This window comes from Phyllobates terribilis, unplaced genomic scaffold (genome assembly GCF_046119375.1).
Source record: "Phyllobates terribilis strain yellow unplaced genomic scaffold, ASM4611937v1 Scaffold_2__4_contigs__length_985480577, whole genome shotgun sequence".
NCBI classification, from domain to species: Eukaryota; Metazoa; Chordata; class Amphibia; order Anura; family Dendrobatidae; genus Phyllobates; species Phyllobates terribilis.
This window is the reverse complement of record NW_027362762.1, coordinates 767,656,327-767,684,213: the sequence shown is the minus strand read 5'-3', so window position 1 is coordinate 767,684,213 and position 27,887 is coordinate 767,656,327. Positions and strand designations below refer to the sequence as shown.

General features: G+C 44.4%; 1 protein-coding gene across 3 annotated transcripts in view; it reads left to right on the top strand.

Annotated features, from left to right (window-relative positions):
* The window catches only part of STS (steroid sulfatase), an 829,793-nt gene that overhangs the window by 659,559 nt on the left and 142,347 nt on the right, over positions 1 to 27,887 (top strand). For all 3 annotated transcript variants that reach the window (XM_073667339.1, XM_073667338.1, XM_073667340.1), the window contains one exon: positions 8,064 to 8,185. In XM_073667339.1, the coding sequence (XP_073523440.1) occupies positions 8,064 to 8,185 (122 nt within the window). The remainder of the gene's footprint in view (positions 1 to 8,063; positions 8,186 to 27,887) is intronic.

The following is a 27,887-nucleotide window of genomic DNA, read 5'->3' as shown; positions in this document are numbered from 1 at the left end:
ATCTTGGCTGGAAAATAATTTGGGCCTTGTAGCAGTGTGCAGTACTGATTCTATTAGGCCATCTATACTAAACTCCACCAGCTTTCAAATTAATAATAATTTTTAGCTGCATCTAGCCCAGAAAATAATTTTGGGGCTCCAAGATGTGCAAGACACATGAGTGCCTTCTTTCTGCACTACCTGCAACATGACCCTCAGATTGTCAGAATTCGAAGTAATCCTGACTACTGGGTTGCCACACTCTTAGATCCCCCACACTCTTCGATCAACCTTTTCATTTTAATAAAGAACAAAAAAATTGTCATTTTTGAAATTATAAGCATTAGCAGGATATTAGAAACTGAAATCAAACAGTTTTCAACTCAAAACTTTATTCTAGGTGATGTTACATTAGCACATAGGACCCCTTGTTCGAAAGGAGCTTCTGAACTCTCTCGTCCATTGAATTTGTCCGGTTTTGGATGGTTTCTGCTTTAATTGTTTTGCATGAGGACAGAATACCCTCCCAGAGCTGTTGCTTAGATGTGAACTGCCTCCCGCCATCATAGACACTCCTTTTGATGATGCTCCAGAGGTTCTGAATGGGGTTGAGTTCAGGGGAGCTTGGGGGTCACACCATAAGTTTGTCCCCTTTTATGCCCATATCAGCCAGAGATGCAGATGTGTTATGTGCAGCATGAGACGGTGAATTATCATGCATGAAAATGATCTTGCTGCGGAATACATGGTTCTCCTTCTTGAACCATGGCAGGAAGTGCTGTTTGAAAAACTCCACATACATTATGGAGTTCATCTTTACCCCTTCAGGGATCCTAAAGGGGCCGACAATCTCTCTCCCCATGATTCCAGCCCAAAACATTACTCCACCTCCTCCTTGTTGGCGCTGTAGCCATGTTTGCGTGGGTTGTACATCAACCAGCCATACTCCACTCCATCCATCTGGACCATCGAGCGTTGCACAGCACTTATCGGTGAACAAAACAGTTTTGAAGTCAGTCTTCATGTATTGTTTGGCCCACTGGAGCCGTTTCTGCTTGTGTGCAGTGGATAGAGGAGGTCGACAGGATGGCTTACGCACAGCTGCAAACCTCTGAAGGACTCAGCATCTTGTTGTTCGGGGGACGTTGGAGGCACCAGCAGCTTCAAAATCTTGTCTGCTGCTAAGACAAGGCTTTTTTGCCTCTGCTCTTTTAACCTGACGTAATTGCCTGTAGGAAAGAGTCCTCAATTTTCCCTTATCAGCATGCACACGTGTGTACTGAGAATCAGCTACATACTTCTTGATTGTGCAATGATCAGGTTGAAGTGTCTTGGCAATGTTGATTGTAGTCATGCCTTGACCTAAACACTCCACAATTTGTTGCTTCTCAGCAGCCAACACATCCTTTTTCTTTCCCATTTTGGCAGAAAATGTAGGCTGCTTAATAATGTGGGACAGCCTTCTTAAGTAGTCTTGCCTTTCATTGGACACACCTGCCAAACTAATTAGCACAGGTGTCTGCAGTTGCTTACAGTGATATAAAGAGCCCTGACACACATCACCATCAATGAGTTTAAATGACACAAAACACCAGTGGTTCACGTAGTGAATCTTACAGTTCTAACTTGCCAATCCGTGGTCTGTATGGAGTTGTTCAATAAAGGCCCCAAAATTAAGATAACATAGACGGGAGAGGTCTCTATGAATACGAATTCCTAAGTATTTGATACCCTGTGAGGGCCAGGCAAAGGGAAAGTTGGACTGGATGGAATCCTGTATGGATTTGGGGAGGGAGACATCGAGGGCCTCAGACATCGCTGCATTGATTTTAAAATTTGACCATGTAACAAAGTGATCTATTTCAGCCATAACAGCAGGGATGGATATATGTGATTGAGTGATATATACTAGGACATCATCAGCAAATGCAGAGCACTTGTACTCGGTGCCTCCCACCTCCATCCACCTAATATTGGGGTTATGGCGAATTGATGAGAGCTGGTGCTCCGTCACTAGGATGTATAAGAGAGGGGACAGAGGACATCCCTGCCTTGTCCCATTGGTGATTATGAAAGGTGATGAAAATGTTCCATTTATCTTCAGCCTAGGTGACGTATTGCGATACAGGGCCGTGATTTTGCCTATAAAAGGGTCCCCTAGACCCCTACCCCAAACTTTTTAAGAGAATAATATATGGCGTGCCAAGAGACTCTATGGAATGCTTTCTCAGCATCCAACGAGAGTATCTAAGTACAAATTTTTAACTGCATCTAGCCCTGGAAATACTTTGTGCCTAGTAGCAGTGTCTGCTAGTCAGCGGATTATCCCAGCTGTTAAGCAAGCTACACCATCTGTAGTTTGGACACTTAATTTTTTCAAAGGAAATGGTTCGGGCCCCCGGGACACTCAGTGAAGAGCATCGGGGAGGCACCCCAAGGCTTCGGGGCTGGGACTGGAGGTAGGACGCCTTGCGGAGGACCTCCGAGCTCGATCCTTATAAAATCTTTTTAACTGCGGCAGCTTTAGTGGATGCTACCGGAGCTGGAATTACGCGGCTACTGGCATGAGACTTGCCCTCCAATAGATCCTTGTAAAAGGATTTAAAGTGTATTCATTCAAATTAGAGAGACAATTTAAATTAAAAAGATTAGACCTGCCTCCACCGCATTAGGGCTCGCTCGACCCACCAGCGGACAGGCACCAGTATTGGGAGAGGGGGGCTGGCCGTCAGGGTCCACCGCGGCTCTGGCACAAAGTCGGCGACATGGAGGTCGCACGGGCAGGAACGGACTGGCCGTGTCGGCTTCACACTTTTTTGGTTTTAGAAGGGCATGACATGCCTATATCTGTGTCTCCCCCTCCTTTTACTCATCCACCTCGTTTGTTTTCGCATGACTATATGTACTTGTCACTTTTGTGTTAGTTGTGTCTTCTCAGCAGTTTGTCAGGTTTTGAACACCTTTGAAGGTGTTTTCTATGTGTTTCTATGTGTTTTTGTTTGCCTGCCATTGGTTTTAACGGTGTTCGACGGTGTTCGACGAACAGTTCGACGGTGTTCGACGAACAGTTCGGCGAACAGTTCGGCGAACACACGGGTGTTCGACGAACCGTACTGAACTCGAACACTACGGCGGTGGCTCAGCACTAGTACCGAGGTATGCCACTGATGAATTCCCTGCCGGCTTTTTTAAAGAGACAGGTGAATGAAAATCGTAGGACACTAGTGTGTTCCAAGTGCCCTGCTATGTTTTTCATGCACCCTCCTATATACCCTGCCTGCCTGTCTGCCTATATATTCTGCCTTCTTGATGTTTAATTGAGCACTGTTCCCATCGATTTGGGCAATTTTTGACCTTCTGCAGACCGCCGGGGGGGGGGGGGGACCGCCAGAAAAATGCTTGAGTTTCCCATAGACTTACATTGGGCTCGGTTCTAGCACCCGAGTATTCCAATGTGCTCGACCCGAGCTTCGAGCACCCAAGCATTTTAGTGCTCGCTCATCACTAGTGTAGACACCAGGGAAGTGCCATCAACTGAACTCGAGTACAAGTAATATAATTATTATTACTATGACAGCGACATTTATTCAGTTGTGCATTACATGTCAAAAGGGGTCACCGACTGTTACAACAGGAGAGCGGACACTTCCTGCGATGGCGCACTGTCACGGATGTGGTTTGTGGAACCACTGTGCCACGGACCCCGGACAGACTGGAGGGGCGTGACTAAGTGAGCACTGGACGGTTCACTAGAGCCTCTGATGGTGAGGTTAGACTTGGCTTCCGGTGAATGCCAGGTGCCACTCCAGGACAGACCAATGGACTCGTAGCAGCTGGACCCAGTAGGACAGACTAGATGGTGCAGCAGGCAAAGTCTGTATCAGGAGTGCATCAGGCAGAGTCTGTATCAAGAGTACAGCAGGCAGAGTCTGTATCAGGAGTGCAGCAGGCAGAGTCCTTATCAGTAATGCAGCAGGCATAATCTGTATCAGGAGTGTAGCAGGCATAGTCTGTATCCGGAGTACAGCAGGCAGAGTCTGTATCAGGATTGCAGCAGGCAGAGTCTGTATCAGGAGTGCAGCAGGCAGAGTCTGTATCAGGAGTGCAGCAGGCAGAGTTTGTATCAGGAGTGCAGCAGGCAGAGTCTGTATCAGGAGTGCAGCAGGCAGAGTCTGTATCAGGAGTGCAGCAGGCAGAGTCTGTATCAGGAGTGCAGGAGGCAGAGTCTGTATCAGGAATGCAGGAGGCAGAGTCTGTATCACGAGTGCAGCAGGCAGAGTCTGTATCACGAGTGCAGCAGGCAGAGTCTGTATCACGAGTGCAGCAGGCAGAGTATGTATCACAAGTGCAGCAGGCAGAGTCTGTATCACAAGTGCAGCAGGCAGAGTCTGTATCAGGAGTGCAGCAGGCAGAGTCTGTATCACGAGTGCAGCAGGCAGAGTCTGTATCACGAGTGCAGCAGGCAGAGTCTGTATCACGAGTGCAGCAGGCGGAGTCTGTATCAGGAGTGCAGCAAGGACTGAATGAGTGCAGCTCATTCAGGCCAGTATAGTGGCAGAGAAATGGCTGTACCACCAGGTTGAGGACGTGAGCCATGCAAGGCACGTGTTCGAGCTATCCTCAGCCTAGGGTTCGCACCGTTATCGCACACGGCCTTCCCTGGCTATAGGTTCAGCGTAGTCAGCCATTGCTCAAACTGAGCCTGGAGAGCTGCCTATAATTCTTCACCTGTATGACTGCAATCTCAAAGCATATTAATTTAAAGACTGCCTGATTACGGCGAGCCCTGACTGCGCAGTACAGAGTTGGTGTGTATTCGCTCCACACACTTGGAACGCGTGTCTCGTTAAGGCAGAGGTTGAGTGCCCAAGTGGATGCCCTAGATGAGTTGGAGGATGCAAAAGAAGCAGAGGAAGTGAGAAATACAGAGGTTTCTTCTGCAAGCCTTGGGGATTCCAAGATTTGTGGAGCAGCCCATTCCCCGCCTGCCCCCACAGCCAACAGAGTCACCCAGTGCCCAGTCAGCGAGATGTAGCACCCTTGGCCATGCTTACTCGTCCAGGTGTCTGTGGTGAAATGCACCGTGGCACACGTAGATTTAGACAAGGAATGGGTGATGTTGCCTGCGACATGCTGGTGTGGCACAGCGTTCGTAGAGAAATAATGGCTATTGGGCAACTGTTACTGGGGTACTGCGACGGCCATCAGTTTTTGGAAACTGTCTGTATCTACCAGACGGAAAAGCAGCATTTCTGTGGCCATCAGATTAGAAATGGTAGAGTTCAACCTCTTAGTTTTGTCATGTGTAGGATGAAACAATCTTTTACGTGACCACAATTGTGGGACCGACGGCTGGCTAAGGTGCTGAGAGAGGGTGGAGTATGGTGAACCGGAAAAACTGGTGGAGCGTGAGTGAGGTGCAAATGTTACGGTGGATTGAGAAATATGCGGTGTGCTCTGTGAAACAAACACAGCAGGCATGTCCACTTCCGTTAGAGCTGAAGGGCTGTCACTCAGCCTGACTGGAGCGGGTAGAGAAACGGAGTTTATACGATGGGAGATCTGCGTGACAATACTTGGAAAGGTAACAGAGGAGGAGGAAGAAAGAGCGAATGCGTTTGATGGGGCTGCTGATGGTTATGTGAGGTGTGCTGGTCCGCATTTCAGCGCGTTAAGATTCCCAGCGTAAAGAATGTTGTTAGAGAATGTGAATGTTTATGCATGTTGTAGTCAAATTATTGCAGTTTTTCCCTCTACTGAATTTTTTATCGCAAAATTTGCAGATAACGTAATTTTGCAGTGCCAAAAAAGGCCCATGCTAGGCAACCCCTGGTACTCCTGTGAGCTGCAGACCAGTGACCACTGCTGGTCACAGCCACGGTTGTGGCTGAGAATGCAGTGCTCCTCGTGCTTGCATCACTCCATGTTTGCGCCGTCGGGCGAAATGTAACCTCATTGTCTTCCTCCTCCACTTCCTCAGATGAGCTACTCGGCTGCGTGACTCTAGGTTCACACCAAGTAGGATCTTCAACCTCATCATCATCCAATGTGTTATCCCATTCCTTGCCCTCAGAGTGACCCCTCTCCTCTTGTTGCCCTGACAGCACAGTACAGTCTGCATGAGCCTCAGGTGTCTGAGTCTCATTGGGATAACCTCCCTCCCCTGTGGTTATTGTGTGTTGACGAGGGTCAGGAACCTGCTCGGACCCTACTTCATCCTGCCCCAAATCCAAGCTAAAAAAAATGTGGGCCTCGGTGCAGATGCTTTCCTCCCCTTGACTCTGTGACTGTTTGGAGTACACTTCTGATGCCCATGGTGTAGAATGGGTGAAGAGTTCTACAGACTTTCCCATCTGTGGTTCGCTACAGTCAGTTGGGCAGTTGGCCAGTTGTGACGCGTGTGGAAGCATAGGTAATTGGGGTGCCACCTCTGTGGACTGTACTGCGTGCTGCGTGTGATGTTGAAGTGGAGGAAGAAGAGGAGAGGCCACTGGAAGCAGAGCTTGCCATCCACTGGAGCACCTGCTCTTTCTGTGCCTTATCAACAAGGCGTATCGCTGTGCGGCTGCCAAAGGAGGTAGTGCCGAAGGCCGTGCACTAACATAAGTTGTCAGTTGTCTTTGGATAGGACCTGTTTGTGTTGGTTCACTAGTGCTTTCACTAACATTACCACGTACCCCACGTACATCTTGAACACCAAGCCTATTCCCCCTTCCTCCACGCCCTCTCTTTTTCCCACTCATGTTGGTCAGATACAGTGGTAGGAGAACGCAATTAACTAAAGAAAAATATGTTTTTTTCTTGTGCAATAGCTTAGCACAAGAAAAATATGTTTTTTTCTTGTGCAATAGCTCAGCACACACCCTGTTGCCCACTGTTAATACCGCTGTCACAGATTGACAGCAACGTTTATCAAATTAACAGCTTTGCTTCACCCGCAGCTGTTAAGGGCAGATAATGGCTGAATATTTCAGCCATTGTCTGCTTGGAAAGATGCAGGCTCTGTGTGCAAGCCTGTATCAAAGGCAGGGAGATGACTTTTGATGGACATAGTACATCATAAGTCGTTAAGGGGTTAAGACTCCTTAATAAACCTCATACAAAGATGTATCTCTTGTCATTTGAATTATATTTGCTTGTTATTTTAGTTACACTTTGAACAAAGTCGAATATTATTTTTTCCATAGAGCCAAAAGTACAAATTTTTACATGAGATGTCCTTATTAATGTGAGACTATATTTATATGTGTATAAGTTATGGAAAACTCTTCTGTGGATATGTGTCACGGAAGGTGTGAGAAAGCCTAAGTGCAACACAAAAAGAGGAGCCCAGGGAGCCCAGACTCTAGGGAAAGAGGGGAGTGGAAACCTCCTAGGCTGATCTAGTGTCACCCTGTCTCCACTAATGTCCCTATATTGGTTCTTCACCAATCACCGCACGCATTCCTTGCCCTGTCTTTCCCTGGCATTAGGTTCAGGCTAGGGAAGGGAGGGGATGAGCACTAGTCGATCCACACTGAACACTAAAGACAACAGGGGGCGGGAAACAAGGGAAAATCCCTTAGCTTTAGTCGACTCCAGACAAATGCACACACGTACTCTAGCACCAGAGAGGAAGAAGTACTGCTCTTGCTCAAGCCTTCACAAGGGGTAATGAATATCGCTGGAACCTCCCTCTTGCACACAGCAGATATTTATACACCCAGGCCAGGGTGTTAATTAGCCAGAGGAAGGTAGCCACTGGTTCCCAGAGATACAACTTCTAAGAAGTTGTCTGTAATGCAAAACAAAGAGTTCTTCTGCAACCAACTGCAGGGTGACTGTCACTTATGACACACCCGTGACAATACGATTGCATTGGAACAATGTTAACAGCTATCATTTTGAATCCACCACCATATTTTCCTCATGTATCGAATGACTCTAACTACTAGAATAATTGTTGGCTTCACAAAAAAACACTTACATGAAAACACTATATTAAAACAGAAATTTATTTATGTTAATTCACAACAAATGAATAAATGTTTTCCTACCTCTTCTCATTATCTCTTATGCTTTCTTATATTTTCTTTTTATTTAAGGTTTATTGATGGATTGGACTTGATGCCCTTAATTCAAGGGAAAAGTGTTATATCTGAACATGAATTCCTCTTCCATTACTGTAATGCATATTTAAATGCAGTAAGGTGGAATCAAAGAAACAGTAAGTCAACTTTTATGTTTCTAAATAAAATATTTATATCTTAAGTAAATAAAATGGTCATGCTTTAAACAATAAGAAAAATGCCACTCTACCTTGTGTTAAAACCTCAAAACCTCACTGTTAGTTTTATTGTTAACATTGTCTTAAAATATCCTATTTTTTCTGTCGGTTAGCTACTCATGACTGGACACTTCCATTTTGCAGAGTATTATCCTTAAGCCATGTTTAAATGCAGAACTGTGGTCTGAGAACCACAAAAGACTAGTGCCACTGTGGTATTTTCACTTCTCTTCTGCAGAATCACACAACTTTGCAGGGAAGCAGCTGCACAGAGCTGGTGTGGTTGGCACTGGAGGAAACTGCTATGGGGGATACTGCCTTTGTTGTGTTAGACTACATAGAAATCAATGTTAACCATATATAATATGACCATAGGCTATGTTCACATCACGTTTTAGCCTATGGCGCCTTTGGTTCTCACATCTGAAGCAATGGAAAATGGGATTCAAACATATGCACTGACAGGGCTATTGGGTGGAAGGCTTTGCTCACATCGTGTTTCAGCCTATGGTCAATGTCTCTATTGTGGCCTATGTCCGAAGCTATTGACTGTAATGATGCAGATGGAGTCACATGTTCTATAGGACATCATTTTCAGCAGTTTAAGCCTATCTGAGGTGTGCACAAAAATGCTATCAACCACATCTTGGAGCCCACCTCAAATGGCCAGAAATAATGTCCAACAAAGTTCATAGTGACTCCTTCTATATTTTTACAGTCAATGGCCCTGTGAGTGCATACAACATGTGAACGTAGTTTTAGGGCTTCTATGTCTAATATTCACATGCTCCTGATGAGAACACCCTCAAAAACACAAGAATATTATCTCATACATTTTTTCAATCATTCAAACATGTATTTCAATTTCAGTTCCATTATTATGTATAAGAATTTTCCTTGCAATTTTAGATTCAATGCATAAGGATAGCATAAAATAATGACTGAAAAGTCAATCTTTTGGGGGGGAAATTCAACAAAATTGGTAAATTTAAATTTCAAGAAGTTCACTCACCTGTAGTACTTAAAACATTGTTGTCTTTCTAACAATCAGGAAGCTATAAGAGTGTTAATTGTGATACAATGGTCTACAATTATTAATGTATGCTATGCACCAAAGAAACTAAAGGGTGAAGTAAGAAAAAAATTCAATAGACAGATATTGATGGTAGACCTGTAGACCATTATTAGGTTGTAATGGTAAACCATTGACAATCTACAATCACCTCCCACTGTCAAGCACTTTAAATGCTGCGATCAAATATTGACCATGGGCAATACCTACAAGATCATCATGACAGGTATATTTTCATAATGTGGGAATTATCACTTGATTATGATAGATATATTAATCAGCAATCATTAAAGGGTTCAGTTAATCCCTTTGTGACCAATAGACGTATTTTTACTGACCTGAGATATAAGAGACTAGCGTTCCCCGACAGGTGACAATCCTGTAACTATCACACGTACACTATAGATTACAACTTGCTGCATCAGCCAAGATTAGTGTTGGCACCGACCATGGACATTTAACCCCTTAGATTCTGCTGTCAATAGTGACTACAGAATCTAAATAGTTAACAGAGTGTGGGGGGCTCCGTCTTAAACCTCATCTGCACCCCGAGATCTTAATAATGTGATCCTGATGTTTGCCTTGGCAATTCATGGCCAAATAATGGCCTTAGAGACTGCTGGCTTTAGCAGGCAGTTCAGAAGTTATCAAAATTTAGGTGGTAAAAATAAACTTTTTCATTCCTGTCTCGCCCCTTTCCATTATTTCCTGAAAAGAACCAGAAGGGTTAATGAACTACCTGAAAGCAGTTTTAAATACATTGAGGGGTACAGTTTTTAAAATGGTATGACTTTTTAGTGGTTTCCAATATATAGGACCCCCAAAGTCGCTTTAAAACTGAACTGGTGCCTATAAAAATGCGTTTTGTAAATTTCCTTGAAAAAATGAAAAATTACTGCTTTATTTTTAAACCTTCTAAAATGTTAACAAAATAAAACAACACTTTACAAATGGTGCTGATGTAAAGCAGACACGAGGGAAATGTTATTTATTAATTTTTTTGTGTGCTATGACTATTGGGATTAAAGGGATAATCATTCAAAGTTTGAAAATTGCAATTTTTAAAACATTTTTGTCAAATTTCTGATATTTTTATAAATAAACGCAAAACATATTAACCTAAATTTAGCATTATTATAAAGTATCATATGTCACAAAAAACAATCTCAAAATCAATGGGATATGATGAAGCGTTCCAGAGTTATTACTCCTCAAATTGACACTGGTCAGATTTAAAAAAATTGGTCCGATCACTAAGGGGATAAGCTGAGATACAGAAACAGACAGCAATACCAGAAATATCTATGGACAACAGTGGCGGGGGTTTCTGTTTAAATTTTTTTTTATATATATAAAAATAAATAAATATATATATATTTATATACATATACATACAGTTGGGGAAATAAGTAATTTATCCCTTGCTGTTTTTGTAAGTTTGCCCACTGACAAAGACATGAACAGTCTATAATTTTAAGGGTCTGTTAATTTTAACATTGAGAGATAGAATATCCCAAAAAAAATCAAGAAAATTACATTGTATTAATTCAATATTTTTTTTTCCATTTTGCAGTGAGAAATAAGTATTTGATCCCTCTGGTAAACAACACTTAATACTTGCCAAAACCCTTGTTGCAAGCACAGCAATCAGACGTTTTTGTAGTTGATGATGAGGTTTGCGCACATGTCAGGAAGAATTTTGGTCCATTCCTTTTTGCAGATCATCTCTAAATCATTCAGATTTTGAAGCTGTCGCTTGGCAACTTGGAGTTTCAACTCCTTCCATAAGTTTTATATGGGATTAAGGTCTGGAGACAGGCTAGGCCACTCCATGACCTTAATGTGTTTCTGTTTGAGCCACTCATTTGTTGCCTTGGCTGTATGTTTGGGTCATTGCCTTGCTGGAAGACACAGCCACGACTCATCTTCAATGCTCTTACTGAGGGAAGGAGGTTATTTGCCAAAATCTCACGATACATGACCACATCCATCTTCACTTCAGTATGGTGCAGTCATCATGTCCCCTTTGCAGAAAAGCACCCCCAAAGTACAATGTTTCCCCCACCATGCTTCATGGTTGGGACAGTGTTCTTAGGGTGGTACTCATCCTTTTCTTCCTCCAAACATGGAGCGTTAAGTTAATGCCAAAGAGCTCAATTTTTGTCTTATCTGACCACAGCACCTTCTTTCAATAACTCACAGAATCATCCAGGTATTCATTGGCAAACTTCAGACTGACCTGCACATGTGCCTTCTTGAGCAAGGGGTCCTTGCGGGCACTGCAGGATTTTAAACTTTTAAGGCGTAATGTGTTATTAATGGTTTTCTTGGTGACTGTGGTTCCAGCTTTCTTGAGATCATTGACAAGTTCCCCCTGTGTAGTTTTAGGCTGATCTCTCACCTTTCTCATGAACAAGGATACCCCACGAGGTGAGATTTTGCATGTTGCCGCAGATCGATGTCGATTGACAATCATTTTGTATTTCTTCCATTCTCTAGGAAGAAATACAAAATTCCATTCTTTCTTACTATTGCACCAACAATTGTCTCCTTCTCACCAAGGGTCTTACTTATGGTTTTTAAGCCCATTCCAGCTTTGTGCAGGTCTATGATCTTGTCCCTGACATCCTTAGAAAGCTCTTTGGTCTTGCCCATGTTGTAGAGGTTAGAGTCTGACTGATTAATTTGAGTCTGTGGACAGGAGTCTTTTATACAGGTGACTATGTAAGACAGCTGTCTTTAATGCAGGTAACAAGTTGATTAGGAGCATCTAACTGGTCTGTAGGAGCCAGAACTCAATAGTTTGTAGGGGATCAAATACTTATTTCTCACTGCAAAATGTAAAAAAAAAATTATTTAATTTATACAATGCGATTTTCTTGATTTTTTGGGATATTCTATCTCTCAATGTAAAAATGATCCTATCCTTAAACTTATAGACTGTTCATGTCTTTGTGAGTGGGCAAACTTGCAAAAATAGCAAGTGATCAAATGCTTATTCCCCCCACTGTATATATATATTTTGTTTTTTTCTCTAACCATCATGGTCCTCCTTATCTCTGTACAAGTCTTTCCCTCATTCACTTTGTGCATATTATATACATAATTTTTGTTTTTTGTTATATAATGTACATCAACCTTTATTTCATATAACAACTCCCTGGAATGATGAGGGCGATGATGATGATAACAGTAGCAATAATAATATTAATGCAACATTTTTACCCTGTGTTTTCATGAGTAATACTGTATATTTAATGACATTTAATATTCTCTGCAATTTCCTGTACATGTAACATTTACTATCAATCTTTTTATCTATTTATGAAATTCCATATACTGTATAAGTCTTACTCCATTTTGCTCTTTTAATTTATCCTTCATTTCCCAGTGTGTATCCCCAAGTCCATTTTTAGGCTTGTTTTTTGCTATTGGTATTCTTGTTATTTCGGTGTTTCAGTAAATGAATACAAGTCTTGATGAAAATATAACATTTTTATGCTGTTATGAATATTCAAATTTAATATTTCAATTTTATGCTTCCCATTAGCTTGCAACATTAAAATGTAATGGCATATGTTACAATATTTATTATATGCTAGATTACAATCCACTTGTTTCAATCCTTAAAAGGCTATAGCTTTCTAAAATGATTGTTCTATCCTTTGCTGCAATTTTGCTGTCTAGAAATATTGTGATTTCAAACCATTCAGAAGTGTATTTTTCCCACTTTTTTATTCACTGGTGACAGTGACTGTTTAGCCCAGTGTCCCTTCCAAAAACTGAACTGTATAAATGTCCATTTGTGGAAAAGCCAGGAGCAATCAAAATGTGCTGACTGTCATATGGATTAAAGATGGACAATCTTTTCAATCACTTTTGTTGTGTATGATGCTTTTATTTCCTTCCATAGCAGTCATTATACTTTCAGAAAAAGTTTTATTTAAGATCTTAGATGTGATTTTAGGGTTAGTTGGCCAAAGAATATATAACATTTATATTTTGTCATATATAATAGTATAATAGAATATACCAGAATAAAATCAAATAAAATACAAACACAAACTACCTATCTATAGAAATTCTAAAAATGTATTGTCCAAAATCTATTTAACTCATTATAAGGAAAATATACAATGTATAGAATTTTTTTTATTTTACATTAAGTTGTATAATAATATTAACCCCTTTACAACTTTAGACGTATGAGTACGTCCAAGGTCGCATCCCCCTCTTTGGCGCGGGCTTCAGCGATGATCTGATCAGCTGTCATGTGGCCCTAACAGCAGCGGGTGGAATCGTGATCCACTCACCACTGTTAACATGTTAAATGCCACTGTCAATCTCTGACAGCGGCATTTAATATGCACGCACCGGAAGTTTGTCATAAGAACCACCCATTGGTGCGCCTGTCACATAATCACGAGTCACCAATGGGTTGCCATGGCAACGCAGGGCCTGCAGAACCAGCAGTCAGCGCTCACAGCATATGAGCACTTTTGTTGCACATAGCAGGGTTGAAGCACAAGAGATAAAGCAAAAAATTTTTTTCAAAAAATATTAAAAAAATAAAAAATATTAAAGTTCAAATCACCCCCTTTTTTCCCTATTCAAAATAAAACAATTAAGAAACAATAAAAATACACGTTTGGTATCTCAGCGTTCAGAATCGGCCGATCTATCAATATAAAAAGAAAATTCATCCGATCGGTTATCGGCGTAATGAGAAAAAAAATCAAAATGCCAGAATTACGTTTTTTCATCGCTGCAACATTGCATTAAAATGCAATTACAAGCGACTAAAACATTGTATCTACCCCAAAATGGTACCAATAAAAATGTCCACTCAGCACAAAAAAAAAATAAACCCTCACTGAGCCCCAGATCATGAAAAATGGAGATGCTACGGGTCTCGGAAAATGGCACATTTTTTTTTTTTACAAATTTTGGATTTTTTTTTCACCACTTAACTAAAAAAGAACCTATACATCTTTGGTATATACAAACTCATAATGACATGGAGAATCATAATACCAGGTCAGTTTTAGCATTTAGTGAACATGGTAAAAAAAAAAAAAACTATTGTTGAATTGCACTTTTTTTTGCAATTTTACCGCACTTGGATTATTTTTCCCATTTTCCAGTACATGATATGGTAAAACCAATGGTGTCGTTCAAAAGTACAACTTATCCTGCAAAAAAGTAAGCCCTGCAGTGGCCATATTGACCAAAAAATAGAAAAGTTATTTCTCTGGGAAGAAGGGAAGCAAAAAACAAAAACGGAAAAACCCGAGATGGTAGAGGAGCTAAATAGAGATGAGCGTACTTTTTCAAATTTGAATTTACAAGATTCAACAATTTTTCCCCACAAAACTTATTCACGGTGAATAAATTTGCATGAATGTCAATAATGGAAAGCTTGAAATAGATCTGAAAATATCAGTTGGGAGAGATGAGAAAGAAATCATAGCTTATACCCTACAGGAGTGAGAAGGAGAGAGGACACCGATGATCATAACAGTGTCTACTCCATAGAACAAAGAATGAAAGGGGACCCTGTTGACCCTAAGAAATTACATAGATAGAGAGAGAGGACCCCGCTGACTGTCAGGCTATGTGCCCACAATGCATAAATGCTCCGGATTTTTCCTGAGCGTTTCTGCCTCTTCCTTTTGCGTTTTACATGTGTTTTTCCTGCCCGGGACAAGCGTAATTGAAGCGTTTTGCACATGTGATTTCGCATGCGGGTTGTCAATCACTTTTCAAGCAATTTTAGCATCACTTGGAAAGTGCTTGACAACTTGGTCACACTATATAAATTCATGCAACCGGCATGGATTTATATAGTGTGACCGTAAAAGAATGGTAAAAATTAAAAAATAAATATTATACTTACCTTCAGATGGCCCCCGGTGTCCTTACTCGAAGCGTCCAGTCTCCCCGGTGTCTCGCGGTTGTGTAAAAGGACCTGCCATGACGTAATTTAGTCATGTGACGGGTCACGCGACCGCCGACGTCAGTGGTCCTTTTAGACCATCGCGACCTGCCGGGAAGCCAGGACGGATCACTGAGGAGACCGGGGGCCATCAGCAGGTAAGTAAAATGTATTTATTTTATTTTAATTCTTTTTTTAAAGGTACTATGGTAACTGGGTCTGGAGGAGTCTCCTCTTCTCCAAATCCGGGTCCCACACATTGAATCGCATAATAGCCACATGGGCACATGTAGTAATGTGGATATTATGAGATTCAATGCAAGTCAATGGTGGTGAAAACTACGCGATTCCGCAAAATAATTGATAGTGCTGTGGATTTTTCCGCAATGATAATCCGCAGCAGAAACTTCCTCAGCATGTGCACAGCACATGCAGATTATCATTGGGGAAAATGGCAGACCTTCTACCATGCGTTTTTTAAGCATTTCTGCAGCAGAATTGCCACTGCGGAAACGCTTAAAAAACGCATAGTGGGCACACAGCCTAAGAGCTTACATTCTATAGAAGAGAGAGGCATACGCAGCGACTCTGGAAATGGAAAATGATTCAGCGGTACAAAATGTGCTCCACTGGGAACCTCTGATTTGTGATGGCCCAGGTACTGACAACACTGTACGAGGGATGATAATCTGCTATATGTCATACCTGTAGGGCATTATAGGAAAACCACTATGGCAATGCAAAATTACATTTGTCCGCTCTCTGATGCTTCAGCATTGAAGGAAATGATGCTGAGCAAATGTTTTTTTTTGCAAACCGCAAATCAAATCTTAAAATTTTCAAATTTGCATGAAACCACAAATTTCAGGAAATTTGAAGCTAACTCAATCCTCCTCTAATCGATCTGCTCATTTCCATTATTAAATTTATGTAGAATGTAAAAATTCTCTGTGACCATTCTTGACTGGCCCATCCAGAGCCCTGACCAAAACCCAATTGAATATCTCTGGGGAGACCTGAAAATGGCTGTCCACCAATGTTCACCGTCCAAAATGATGGAAATGGAGAGGATCTGCAAGGAAAAATGGCAGAGGATCCCCAAATCCAGGTGTGAAAAACTTGTTGCATCCTTCCCAAGAGGACTCATGGCTGTACTTACGGCCATGTGATAATTCAGTTTTTCTTTTTTAATAAATTTGCAAAAATTTCTACATTTCTGTTTTTTTTCTGAGGAGAATGTTAACTCCAACTGATCGTGATCCACTGTTAGAGGATACATTATGCTGCTGTGATTGAGATGAGTGATGTGACATACAATCTATTATGCCCTCCATTTCCTCCTCACTAATGCGCTTGCTAGAGTTTGCAAAGAAGGTCAAATATGACTTGCGACTGCCGGGACAATTGCTGCCAGCACTACTGCTAGTGTTGGAATGGCTTCAAGCGACAACCACATTGTTATCCATGATATTAGTTTTTTGTCTTCTATCGCCCTTCCATGTCAGTTGCTCATAATATATTTGGGTTTAAGATCTATTTTGGACAAATGTATAAAGGTTAATTTGTTTCTAAACTAAATTTAAAAAATTTTTAGTTTAACATTCTCCCACTCTTGACAAAAAAAGCTTATCCCTTAAAAGTACAGTGTTAGCACAATAGGCAATGGGAGAATAAGCTAAGTGAAAAAAGCATATCTATACCTCTTACTGTACAAAGTGACACGTGTAGCGGTTTTTTAATGCAATTTGAGAAAAGAATTGTGTCACATTCTATCTATTAAATCTGTTCATGTATTTGTGTGTTCATATGAATATATATTATATATATATAAATATATATATATATATATACACATACATATATATATATATATATATATATATACATTTACATACACAGTAGGGTGACAATGCGTTCTATAGAAAAAATATAAATTAGTTTTACTCAAAGTCTTACCCCTGTAAGGTGGCTAATGATCACGTAGTCAATGTTAAATCGGCTCGTGGGCATCAATATATATTGGTCATCCTAGACTATGCCACACGCTATCCTGAAGCAATTCTCCTGAGAAACTCTTCCGCAAAGAGTATAGCCCGTGAGTTGGTCCATGTTTTTTCCCAGACATGTTTACCAAAGGAGATCCTGACCAACCAAGGAACACCTTTTATGAGTAAGGTGATGAGGGAGTTATGCAAAGTCCTGCAAATCTCCCAGTTGAGGACTTCAGTGTATCATCCTCAGACAGATGGCCTTGTGGAAAGGTTTAATAAAACGCTGAAGAGCATGCTGAGGAAAGTCATAGAAAAGGACGGTAGAGACTGGAACTGTCTCCTACCATATCTGCTGTTCTCCAACCATGAGGTTCCACAGGCCTCTATGGGGTTCTTGCCTTTCAAACTTCTGTATGGCCGACATCCGCGGGGTCTCCTGGATATAGCCAAGGAAACCTGGGAAGCCGAAGTCACGCCCCCCAGAAGCGTCATCGAGCATGTGGCACTGATGCAGCAGAGGATTGCAAAGGTAATGCCTATCGTAAGAGGACATCTCTTTGAGTCACAAGAAGCTCAGGCCAGAGTCTACAACCGGTCAGCCAGAGTGAGGCAGTACAATCCGGGAGACTGATTCCTTGTGCTAATTCTTACTTTGGAGATCAAATTCTTGGCCAAATGGCAAGGGCCGTTTGAGGTGGTGGAGAAGCTTGGTTATCTGAACTATAGGATTCATCAAGCAGGAAGACGGAAACCATGGCCAAGGTCCAGGCAGTGTTTGGTGCTCTAAGGAAGGCGGGGTTTTCAAAAAACGCGAAGAAATGTGTCATGGGGAAGGAAGAAGCCAAATACCTGTTTTATGTAGTGGGTAGAGGCGAGATCAAACCTCAAATCAGTAAAGTGGAGGCAATCCAAACCTGGCAGAAACCGCTGTCAAAAAAACAGGTTAGAGCCTTCCTGGGTATCATGGTATACTACAGGAGGTTCATCCGAAACTTCGCCATGATGGCCGCACCCCTGAGGGACCTCCTTAAGGGGACAAAATCGGCAATAGCCAAATGGTCTGAAGAGGCAGAGACAGCCTTTAAAGAAATGAAAGGGGCTCTGTGTAAGCAACTGATCCTGGTGGCCCCCGACTTTAAGAGTTTATACTCCAAATGGACACCTCAGATGTTGGTATAGGATCAGTCCTTTCCCAGGAGATACACAGGGAGGAGCACTCTGTTCTCTACCTAGGTAGGAAGCTGTCCTCATGTGAGAGGAACTATTTGGTCATAGAGAAGGAGTGCTTGGCCATAAAGTGGGCAGTGGACACATTGCGGTACTATCTGGTAGGATGTAAGTTTAGATTGGTATCCGACCATGCGCCACTCAGATGGTTGAGGGAAACAAAGGGTAGAAATTCTAGGGTCACCCGTTGGTTCTTAGCCCTACAAGATTTCAACTTCCATGTAGAGCATAGAGCAGTGAAGCTACATGGTAATGCCGATGCACTATCGAGAATCCCCTGTCTGTTAGTAGAAAGTGCCAAGCCCCACGGCATTAAGCAGAGGGGGAGGTATGTAAGGTGGCTAATGGTCTCATAGTCAATTGGAGGTATGACTATGATGACTGGTCTCTGTGATGTAACCCGGAGTATATTCTCTAGTGTACACATGAACTAATAGGACTAATTGGTGCACCTGGGACCAGATTACAGGTAGTTTGAGAGATAGACGGGTCTTGCTACCCACATACCTCACCTCTGGGTGTTGTTAACAGCCTATTTAATGGAGGCTGCTGTTTGGCACATGGTCTGTGTGTTTGTAGGGAGAAGGTCTCCTGTGTATGTTTGTCTCTAGACCGAGCAAGGATACTGGAGGCTACCCCAGCCTGTCTGCCACACAGGCCTCAGTGAGCAGAGGACATTTTTCTTTGTTTTCCTGATCTAAAGGCTGTTGGCTTTTCTGTTTGGCTTCTAGGTTTTTTATGTAATAAACCCACATAAACTTTTAAAGGAATAAACTTCCGGTTTTCCTACCGTCGCACCCAAGTGAGTAAAACCCCTACACCCCCTATAATTGTGAAACATAATGATCTGTAATATCATGTAAAAAAATATTTCTTTTGGTTGTATATAAATGGTGGCTCAATATTAGCCCTTGAACAATTAATAGCCGTTTCCACACAATGTCCCCACGGTGACCAGCCACACGGACATGCATGACAGTGGATCATCCTCTTATATACATTACATATCTCCAGTACAATTTTCATAATGATGTTTAACAAAGACCCAGGATTGGGTCAAAATGTTATGATGTATTGCTTTACTTATCATCGCTTATTTTATTACCCAATGGTGTGGTGAATAAAATTTATTCAAGTTAATAAATCAATCACTATTTGCAAACATCTGAGAGTGCGGCTGTTTATTGTGTATTTGGATCATTGGAATTGTCCAGTCCAGCCAGGACCATCTAATTTGCTCAGTGCGCACCTTTTCTACTGCTTATGAGAGAATTACAGGTTGAGAAATGAAGAGAAAAGGGAACTGAGCGAGTTCAACAGTCGACAGCATCGACTGAACTTTGCAGTAGTAGTAGCAGTAGCAGAGACAATGGTGCTTCCATAAACGATAGTGATGAGGGTGAAGGGAATTTTAGTTCTAAGAAACATAAATCGGTAAGACCTGTAAACATTGTGACTCTGGAAATTGCTGCAGCTCTAGAAAGAAATAATACCAGTGATAGAAAATTGACCTACCTGCTTGCTGCTGCTTCTCAGTCTCTTGGCCATGATCCAGAAAGTCTCAAGTTGAATAGGGAATCTATCAGACAGACTCATTGCCAGCATCGAGAGATTGCAGTAAATTCTATCAAAGCTTTGAGAGCAGTGGTTCACTGACTGTACACTGAAACGGGAAAAGGTTTGCAAGCTAGACCCCCAATGAAGCTGCTGAGCGACTGGCAGTACTAGTGTCAGGAGGAGGAAATGAGAAGTTGCTGTTGGTCCCAGACATAACTAGAAGCGCAGGGCTGCACAATCTAAGGCTGTCTGCAAGGTTCTGCAGGATTGGCACCTCTTTGATAAAGTGAAGTTTATTTCATTCAACACAATCAGTAGTACCACTGGTACAAAGACTGGTGCGTTCTTTCTCTTGCAACGGAAACTGCAGAAAGAACTACTGAGTTTGCCATGTAGGCACATTTACAAGCTAATTAGTGCAGGTGTGTTTGATATAGTGTGGCCTGCATCGACAGGTCCAAATATAAAGTTATTCGGGAGATTTTCAGCTGCTTGGAATTAACTGGACAAAACCAAGTTTTTGGCTGGAATGGAAGATGACAAAATTTCAACTGAGCTAGGTCCTCTTAAGGAGAGTCTAGTTGAATTTTGCACCAACCAGCTTCCACAATACCATCCAAGAGATGATTACAAGGAATTTTTAACACTGGCACTGTTAGAACCCTCCTGTTTGTTTTTCCATCTTGTGTTTTGCGGTCAAGTGACCACCAGTGTAGCATCGGCGTCTCTGCCCTCAGCCAGGCAGAGGCGCCATCCCTCTCACCGCCGCGCTCCCTGCCCAGCGTTCTCCAGCGCTCCTCTTCCTGCTTCTGCTGCCGGCACGCACAGCTTCCCGGGCACTGTGCTTAGGGCGCGCGTGCGCTCCCTTCCTCTTAAAGTGGCCGCTCGCGCCGCCCTAAGAGTTCCCGGCAAATTGCCGGAGGTCCTCCCATATATATGGCACATCCTCCAAAATGGAGGTGCCCGAGCAATAGTTGATGCACAGTGTACTTACCTCTTCTTCAGCCCTCAGGTCCCGCTGCTAGCCTGACTACTACTCTTGCCCACCAGCCTGACTTTCAGTCCAGTCCGCCAGCATGACTACTCTCCAGCCTGACAGTCTGTCTTCCGTTCAGTCTGCCAGTCTGTCTATGGGATTCATCCGCCTGCTTACCTGGGAGCACCTGCCTGTTACCTGTCAGCCCACCTGGAGGCTCCCGCCTGTCACTTGCCATGACCACCTGACTGCCTACCTAGAGGCTCCCGCCTGTCACTTGCCATGACCACCTGTCTGCCTACCCGGAGGCTTCTGCCTGTCACTTACTGTGACCACCTGTCTGCCTACCCGGAGGCTCCTGCCTGTCACTTGCCGTGACCACCTGACAGCCTACCTGAAGACTTCCGCCTATCACCTGCTGTCTCTGCCAGTTCATCTACCCGGACCTCTCGTCAGCCTGCCTGCTGTGCCCATCTGCAGTATCGGTCAGTCTCAGCCATATGACCCGTGGGAGACACCTGCTCTCTTACAAGGTTGTCCCCAGACTAGCACCTTGTCCCTCTGCTCGGTCCCTCCCTGGTCACAGAGTCGTTAGCCGCCGTACGACCAAGGTCGGTCCGGGTTGATACTTAGTTATGCCCCTCTGAGTCCCTCCTTGCACCGCAGCGCAAAGGTTCCACCACCCGGATCCGTAACAGTTTGCTCTGGCCATGGAACCCGGTGGCCCCCAAGCCCCCTTGGTCTCTGACCTGTACCAGGAGGTTTCTCGTCAGAGATCCAAACAGGAAACCATCCTGAACTACCTGCGGAGTGTCAACTCCCGCCTGGACATGCTGCCTGTTCCACCTGTGTCCGCCTAGAGTCGTGCGACTCCCTCTCCGGCAGCGCCACTGCCCACCAATACCACGGCATCCAACCCAGGTCCCCGGCTTTCTGCACCTCCTTGTTTTGGATGCGACCCCGCTCTAGCTCGGGGTTTCATAAACCAGTGCACCCTGCACTTTGAACTTTTGGTTCATCAGTTTCCCTCCGACCGGGCCAAGGTGGCGTTCATCATGTCTCACCTCACTGGAGAAGCACTGGCATGGCTTAATCCCCTGTGGGAGAGAGGGGATCCCCTGGTGTCCGATCTTTCGTCTTTCCTCGCTGCTTTCCAGAAAGTCTTCGATGAACCAGGACGAAAATCCTCTACTGCCTCCTCTTTGCTCCGTCTCCGCCAAGTGAGTCTCACCGTGGGCCAGTATGCCATACTGTTCCATACCCTCGCTTCTGAACTTGCCTGGGACAACAAGGCTCTGGTGTCCATCTTCTTCGAGGGCCTTTCCGGACGGATTAAGGATGAGTTGGCCGGCCGGGACATTCCTACTACCCTGGATGACCTGGTGTCGCTAGCTACCCGGATTGACATCCTTTTCCTGGAACGTGCTAAAGAGACTACCCGGGAGCGAAGATTTCCTCGCCTTGCTCCAACTTTCCAGAGACCTGTCTCTCAATTAGCTACTCCCCGAGCACGCTCGCCCGAACCTATGCAAGCCGACCAGACCAAGATGGTCAAATTTCGCCAAGAGTCACGCCGAGCCGACGGGAGCTGTTTCTATTGTGGCAGTAAGGAGCACTTCATCCGTCCTGCCTGGTGAAGCCGGGAAACGCCAGTACCTAGGACCACTGGGAAAGGTCGTCCTAGGCAAAAGTAAACCCTCTCCTTCCCTGACTTTGTCTGTCTCCATCTCCTGGGGAGAGAACCGCTTCTTTGAAATTGCACACGAAGATTCCGGAGCTGCTGGGAACCTCATTTCCCAGTCCCTGGTAGAGAAATATCACATTCCCACCAAACCTCTGGCTGAACCATTGGCAGTCACCTCCGTAGATGGAAGACTCCTTCCGGTGACCATCCTGCTCATCACAGAACCTATAACCCTGCAGGTGGGAATGCTGCACTCTGAAATGATCTCCTTCCATGTGCTTTCCGGTCTCTCTCACTCCCTATTGCTAGGTCTACCCTGGCTTCAGAGACATGAACCCATACTGAACTGGCAATCCGATGAAGTTCTCCGTTGGGGGCAGGATTGCCATGAGACCTGCCTGGTCCCGGTCCACCCGGTTCGTCTGCCCCTCACCCCGGCTAATCTACCCAGTTTACCTGCACCTTACTGGTCCTATGCAGATGTCTTTGACAAAAAAGGAAGCAGAGACACTGCCACCTCATAGGCCATATGATTGCCCGATCAACCTGGTACCCGGTGCCACTCCACCCGTTGTCGTCTGCCGAAAACCGGGCCATGTCAAAATACATCAAGGAGAATCTAGCTAGGGGATTCATACGGAAATCTACCTCCCCAGCTGGAGCCGGATTCTTCTCCATCAAGAAGAAGGATGGTTAACTATGCCCCTGTATAGACTATCGAGGTCTTAACCAAATCACGGTCAAAAACAAATACCCCCTGCCACTCATCTCCGAGTTGTTTGACCGCCTTAAGGGCGCTAGGATATTTTCCAAGCTGGATCTATGTGGGGCGTATAACCTGGTCTGGATCCTTCAAGGAGACGAGTGGAAGACGGCATTCAATACCCGGAACGGTCACTATGAATACCGTGTAATGCCCTTCGGTCTCTGCAATGCCCCCGCCGTCTTCCAAGAATTAGTCAATGACATCTTCTGTGATCTTCTATATTCCTGCGTGGTGGTGTACCTGGACGACATCTTGGTCTTCTCTCCGGACCTTCCCACACACCGGAGGGATGTTGATCAGGTCCTGCTTAGGCTCAGGCAGAATCACCTCTATGACAAATTTGAGAAGTGCCTCTTCGAGCAGACCTCCCTTCCATTCCTTGGTTATATTATCTCCCAGACAGGTCTACGAATAGACCCCGAGAAGTTCTCTGCCATCTTAAAATGGCCCCATCCGGAGGGGTTGAAGGCGATTCAGCGATTCCTAGGCTTTGCCAACTACTACCGTCTCTTCATCCCACACTTCTCTTCTCGGACTGCTCCCATCTCTGCGCTCACCCGTAAGGGAGCAAATCCCAAGGTATGGCCTCCCGAAGCTGAGGAGGCCTTCCTTTCCTTAAAGCAAGCTTTCTCCTCTGCCCCAGTGCTGCACCGTCTGGACTGCAACAAACAGTTCTTCCTGGAGGTTGATGCTTGCCGTGACCACCTGTCTGCCTACCCGGAGGCTCCTGCCTGTCACTTGCCGTGACCACCTGACAGCCTACCTAGAGACTTCCACCTATCACCTGCTGTCTCTGCCAGTTCATCTACCCGGACCTCTCGTCAGCCTGCCTGCTGTGCCCATCTGCAGTATCGGTCAGTCTCAGCCATCTGACCCGTGGGAGTCACCTGCTCTCTTACAAGGTTGTCCCCTGACTAGCACTTGGTCCCTCTGCTCGGTCCCTCCCTGGTCACGGAGTTGTTAGCCGCCGTACGACTAGGGTCGGTCCGGGTTGATACTTAGTTACACCCCTCTGGGTCCCTCCTTGCACCGCAGCACAGAGGTTCCACCACCCGGATCCGTAACAACCTGCCTTTACATTCCAGCTCCGCCCTTCTGGCTGTGCTGGACTTTAGTGTTGTTTGACTGTCTTTCTAGCCAGGTGCTTCGGTGCCTATCTCTGTCAGTTCGCTTGGTCATTCTGGGACCTCTAGTACCTTTTTGTCTGCTTGTCTTTTTGTGTTCTGCAACAACTTCTCTGTTTAGGAGGTGTCCCATTTTTGTTCCAGACCTTAGTTCTTTTAGGGACCCCTCCCCTTATGCTATAGGTCTTCGTTCAGACTAGTCGAGGACTAAGGCGGGTCTGTTCGCAAGGAACAGGCAGCCCGCTACATCGTAGGGATTCAGCTTAGTCTTACTGTAGGGATAGCTTTCCCCTTTCTTTCCTTAGTACTTGTTGCAGATCATAACAATAAGTCCAGCCCAAAAAAAAAAACTAAAGGAAAGAAATTCGGGGATCAGTATGGCTTCCGTTCCAGTTTTTGCTCAACCCTTGCAGAGATTGTCTCTGGAGGTGGCCGAGCTCCAGTAACACGTGAGTAGCTTTTCTGGAGCGCATTTTGTGGAACCCAAGGTAGGTCTGCCAGATGTTTTTTATGGTAAACAGCAAGCTTTTTTTTCCTTTAAAAATGCTTGTTTGTTATATTTTCTTTTGAGACAAAGGTCCTCTGGGAATGAATCACAGTGCATTGGTTTTATTATGTCACTTTTGCGCAAAGAACCACAGGGCTGGGCCTTTTCTCTCCAACCTAATGATCCATGCTTAAGGTCTGTAGAAGAATTTTTTTCGGCTATGGGTCTAGTATATGACGATCCTGATTGAATCTCATCTGCTGAGGCAGAACTCAGGCATTTGAATCAGGGGTCAGGTGATGTTGAAAATTATTGCACACACTTTAGAAGATGGGCTTCAGAATAGTGTTGAGCCACCTCCCGTAGTGTTCGGGTTCGGTTTGGTTCGTAGAACACCGGGATGTTAATGGAACTATTCGTCGAACACCTTAGAACACGGTCGAACACGGTCGAACACCGTTAAAACCAATGGCAGGCAAACAAAAACACATAGAAAACACTTTCAGAGGTGTCCAAAAGCTGACAAACTGCTCAGAAGACACTCTCTTTAAAAAAGCCGACCGGCAATTCAGCATCGATACCCGACAAGCTTGCGCTCCTCAGTGTCTGGCTGTGACGGGATTCAGATGAGCCGAGTTCATGTACAATGAACTCAGCTCACCTGATGCACGACACTTACAGCGTGGGAAAATTCTCCTGCACTTGCGGTGAGCGTGAGAGAATTATCCTGCGCTCACGGCAAGCGCAGGAGAATTTTCCCACGCTGTCAGTGACGTGCATGAGGTGAGCTGAGTTCATTGGACATGTCCATGCCGTGAGCGCAGGAGAATTCTCTCACGTTCACCGCATGCGCAGGAGAATTCTCCCACGCTGTCAGTGACGTTCATCAGGTGAGCTGAGTTCATTGGACATGAACTCGGCTCATCTGGATGCCGTCACAGCGAGACACTGAGGAGCGCAAGTGTTATGTTCTGCTACCAGAGCTAAGGAAAGAGAGGAGATCTGTCCCTACGATAGAACTCAGCTTAATCCCTACGATGTAACAGGGGACCTGATCCTGCGATCAGACCTGCTAAAGTCCTAAGCTAGTCTGTACGGAGACCTATAGATGTGGGGAAGGAATCCCTACAAGTACTAAGGACTGGGAGGAAAATGGGACACCTCCTAACAGAAATAGTAGCAGACAGACGAACAAACAATATATATAGAACAAAGAGGTCCGTAGACCAAGCAAACTAACAGAGTTAGATACAGAGCACAGGCTAGCTAGAAAGTAGTTAAACAATGAAGTCCAGCAAAGCCAGAAGGGCGGAGCAGGCTTAAATAGGCCAACAAGGTCATGTGACCAGCAAAGGAAAAAAAACCTAAGAGCAAGGTTCTAACAGTACCCCCCCTTCTAAGAGGATCCTCCGGATCCCCTAGGACCAGGCTTATCAGGAAATCTCCTGTGAAACGCTCTGATAAGTCTGGACGCGGAAACATCATCCGAACTCACCCAAGAGCTATCCTCGGGTCCGAAACCTTTCCAGGCCACAAGATACTGCAAACTACCTCTATACAGTCTAGATTTAAGGATGCGAGAAATTTCATATTCCCCGTCCTCCACCACCGGAGGAACAGAGGCAGAGGCGTCACAATCCGATACAACAGCTATTTTCAACAGAGAGACATGAAATACCGGATTAATTCTCCAGGAGGTAGGAACCTCCAACCTAACAGCAGATTGGTTGACAACCTGAAGCACCTTAAAGGGCCCTACAAACTTGGGACCCAATTTCTTAGAAGGAATCCTCAACCGCAGATTCCTAGAGGACAACCAAACCATGTCACCAACAGCGAACAAAACCTCCTGTCGTTTCCTATCAAAGTAGTCCTTAGATTTTCTGTTGGCCTCCTGAAGATTACCACGCACATCCGTCCAAACTCTCTCCAAATCACCGGAAAAATTCTCCTCCTCAGGCACAGCAGATCCCAACTTGGAGAACGACCCAAACGACGGATGTCTCCCAGAACAACAAAAGAAAGGCGAACAACCAGCAGAAGAAGATGTATGATTGTTCAGAGCAAATTCAGCAAGTGGCAGAAACTCAGACCACCCCTCTTGATTGTCTGCCACAAAACAACGCAAGAACTGCTCAACATCCTGGTTTTTCCTTTCTGTCTGGCCATTAGATTCAGGATGATATCCGGACGAGAACGATAAATGAACTCCCAACCTGTCACAAAAGGCACGCCAAAAACGAGCCACGAACTGAGGACCCCTATCAGAAACAATGTCAGTAGGAACGCCATGAAGTCTGACAATTTCCTTGACAAAGGCCTTAGCGAGAGTTTTAGCGCAGGGCAGTTTGACGAAGGGAACCAAGTGACACATCTTGCTAAAACGGTCCACGACCACCCAGATGACAGTAAAACCCTCAGAGGGGGGAAGGTCAGTTATAAAGTCCATAGCCAAATGTGTCCAAGGAGCACTGGGAACCTCCAAAGGACAAAGCAACCCCGCAGCAGGAGTATGTGAGGACTTAGATCTAGCACATATAGTACATTGACGCACCCACTTAATGACTTCCTTCTGCCATCCAGGCCACCAAAAACTGCGACCCACCAGTCTCTTGGTCTCAGAGATTCCGGGATGACCTGCCAACCGAGATTCGTGACACTCAACAAACAAATCTCTCCTAAAGGTCCCAGACACAAACAACCTCCCATGAGGAGTGTTAGATGGGGCATTCTCCTGTGCTTTAAGAATCTCATCTTCCAAAACGGAGTCCAAAGCAGCTATCACAACACCTTCTTGTAAAATGTTCTCCTCTTTCTCAGCAC